The sequence below is a fragment of the Wasmannia auropunctata genome, unplaced genomic scaffold (assembly GCF_000956235.1).
Source record: "Wasmannia auropunctata unplaced genomic scaffold, wasmannia.A_1.0 LD336095.1, whole genome shotgun sequence".
Lineage (NCBI taxonomy): Eukaryota > Metazoa > Arthropoda > Insecta > Hymenoptera > Formicidae > Wasmannia > Wasmannia auropunctata.
The window spans coordinates 766,298-768,814 of record NW_012026795.1 but is presented as its reverse complement, the minus strand read 5'-3'; the positions used below and the strand labels follow the sequence as shown (position 1 = coordinate 768,814).

At 28.9% G+C, this 2,517-nt stretch overlaps 1 protein-coding gene across 2 annotated transcripts; it reads right to left on the bottom strand.

The window, feature by feature from the left end:
* Positions 1-167: 167 nt before the first annotated feature.
* Positions 168-2,447, bottom strand: LOC105462613. Of its 2 annotated transcripts, XM_011709320.1 has the most exons (4): positions 2,100-2,444; positions 1,861-1,972; positions 1,391-1,735; positions 175-1,298 (listed from the first exon to the last, which is right to left on the bottom strand). In XM_011709320.1, the coding sequence occupies exons 2-4, from the start codon at positions 1,926-1,928 to the stop codon at positions 1,079-1,081; spliced, it is 633 nt and encodes a 210-aa protein (XP_011707622.1). In that variant the 5' UTR covers positions 1,929-1,972; positions 2,100-2,444; the 3' UTR covers positions 175-1,078. The 2 variants fall into 2 exon arrangements, with proteins under 2 accessions (XP_011707623.1, XP_011707622.1); XM_011709321.1 differs by lacking the exon at positions 1,861-1,972 and having other exon boundaries at positions 168-1,298; positions 2,100-2,447.
* Between the last annotated feature and the right edge of the window lie 70 nt (positions 2,448-2,517).

The window sequence follows — 2,517 nt, the reverse complement described above, 5'->3', positions numbered from 1 at the left end:
TCAAACGTTAAAATAAACGTTTTTCAAACGTTAAAAAAATATTTCTTCAAACGTTAAAAAAATATTTCTTTAAACGTTAAAATAAACGTTTTTTTAATGAAAAAAAGAGCACTTAACCCATTATTTAAATGTTTTTAAAAATGTTTTTTTTATGTATTTTAAGTATTTTTAAAAATACTTTTTAAAACATTGTGTGCTGATTGGGTACGTGTTTTAAACGACCTATTAATGCAAACTAACATAAAAATCAATGCTTTAGTAGTTATCTTAAGTTTATTGTTATTGTCAACTTCATCCAACTGTCCACCTAAGTCGACAACACCTTTCCATTTGTGGATGTTCATCTCATCAAACGTAACGTTAAAAACAAGCTTTTTTGTGTGTCTCAAGTTCTTGCTTTACTATGTTTGACACGTGTTTTATATTAATATTCTTCAGAAATACCTGGTTCATAATTTTTTGAAAACAACCAATTATTGAGTGTTTTGACGCAAGGTAAACACTTGAGATAACTGCATCTCACAAATTCGTAAGCAGCTGGAGAGTGAAAATGTAAGGTTCTAGCAAAATTTTTTAACTGAGCAGGATTCGCAGTTGTAAATTTTCTTTTCTTTTATACGAAATATTAATTCTTGTAAGTGTTCAGGCAATTCCTATTATAAAAGAAATAATAATTAAAAAAGTTTTTAATATTTTAAGCTAACCATAATCGTTTTATAATGTATCAACTAATAAAAACTAATCGGAAAAAAATGTCGCAGCTTCATGACTGTACTGTACTGTTTTTTATAAAGTGTACAGTTCTTATAATTGTATTATTACTTAAATAAATAAAACTTAAAAATAGAAGCATTAACGTTAACATATTTGGATTTGAGGAAGTTTAGGTTTCTAAACAATTTAATTTATTAAAGCTGTTTAAAATGTAAATATATACAATTTAAGTATTATAGTAAAAAATTACATGAATTTACCCATTACATAATACGCGATTAATTGGAATGTATGTATGTACAATTGCAATATATAATTACAAATTTACCTGTAAATATTCAGCAGCTTTAAAAAATTGTTTTTCTTACATGTTTTTAATTAATTCTTTCATGTCATTAATTTTTTTTTCTTTTCTAACTATGTTCATATGGGAAGCAGACTTTTTACGTTTTTGATGAGTCATTATTATCACAAACCGATCCCACGCTTTATTTGAACTGAAGTCCTCTTTTGAAAAAGACTCTGATTGATATCCGATCATAAAACGATATTTTTTGGGAAAAACGTCGACAGCAGATGATTTTCTAAATATTAATAATACAATTAATAGTACAATTATTTTTTAAAATATTAAGCTATTTTGCAGTATAATAAGTCTTTATAAAATTCTATGTACCTTTTAATATTGTTTCTAGAACTTAAATGATCATGTGTCTCAAAGCCAGTATTCGTACTTGTTGAAAATGATTTATTTTCAGCATTTGTCATATCTTGATTTATTATGTCGTCAAGTACTTGTGTAGATACATTGTTGATTGGTGAAGATAATAATGGTGAAGATTGATCGTTTTGATTTAAAGGGATAGCAGTTGATGTTAAACGTCTCAAAAATGTATATCCATCAGTTTGATGAAATGAATCATTATGGAAGTGATCGCTACATACAGTGGCTGTCTTAGAAATTGTTGTCACACCAACAGCTTCCATCCACTTCTTTTTTAATTCAACGTTAGCAGGAAATCTGTAATTTAGAATTAAATATAGAATAATATTTCCCATTTTCGTATGAATTGTAGTTAAGTGATATTTTGATAAATATTCTAACAATTAATAATTAATAAACTTATCAATATTTAATAAACTTACTTGTGAAAACTTCGAGATTCATCAAATGGAATAGGTTGTTTTTTGCAAATAATACACGTTTTTGTCATGATTATCTCTGTCACGGCACTTTTCTTATTTAATTTCTCAATTTCTGTAATTCAAAATTAAATATAGAATAATATTTGTTATTTTCGTATGAATTGTAGTTAAGTGATATTTTGGTAATATTCTTACTACGCTGAATAATTAATAAACTTATCAATATTTGATAAACTTACTTGATACTTATATAAACTCTTTGCTTGACACTTGTGAAAACTTTGAGATTCATCAGGAATAGGTTGGGTTGTCGATCGATGCGCGCGCAACATTAGACAAGTATAAAGATGGCTCTCTCATTTTTCTCTCTTTCTATTAGCTCACGTTTCCAGACAAAGGCGCTGCTATGTCTCCACCAGTGAGATATACACATACAGGTGCTTTCCATCTAGTGACACAAGCCGAGACAAGTGTCGTTTTGTCTTTGTTACTCACTAAATGCTGAGAAGGCTAGAATGACGTTTGTGTCAACTAGTGTCACTTAATGGAAAGCACCCATACTGGAGTGAGCCTTTCCTAAGAAAACGCGTGGTGGGGGTAGCCGCTGTGCGAGAGTGACAGCCATGCAAGCTGGGGACGTCTGCCTCACTTTAATAA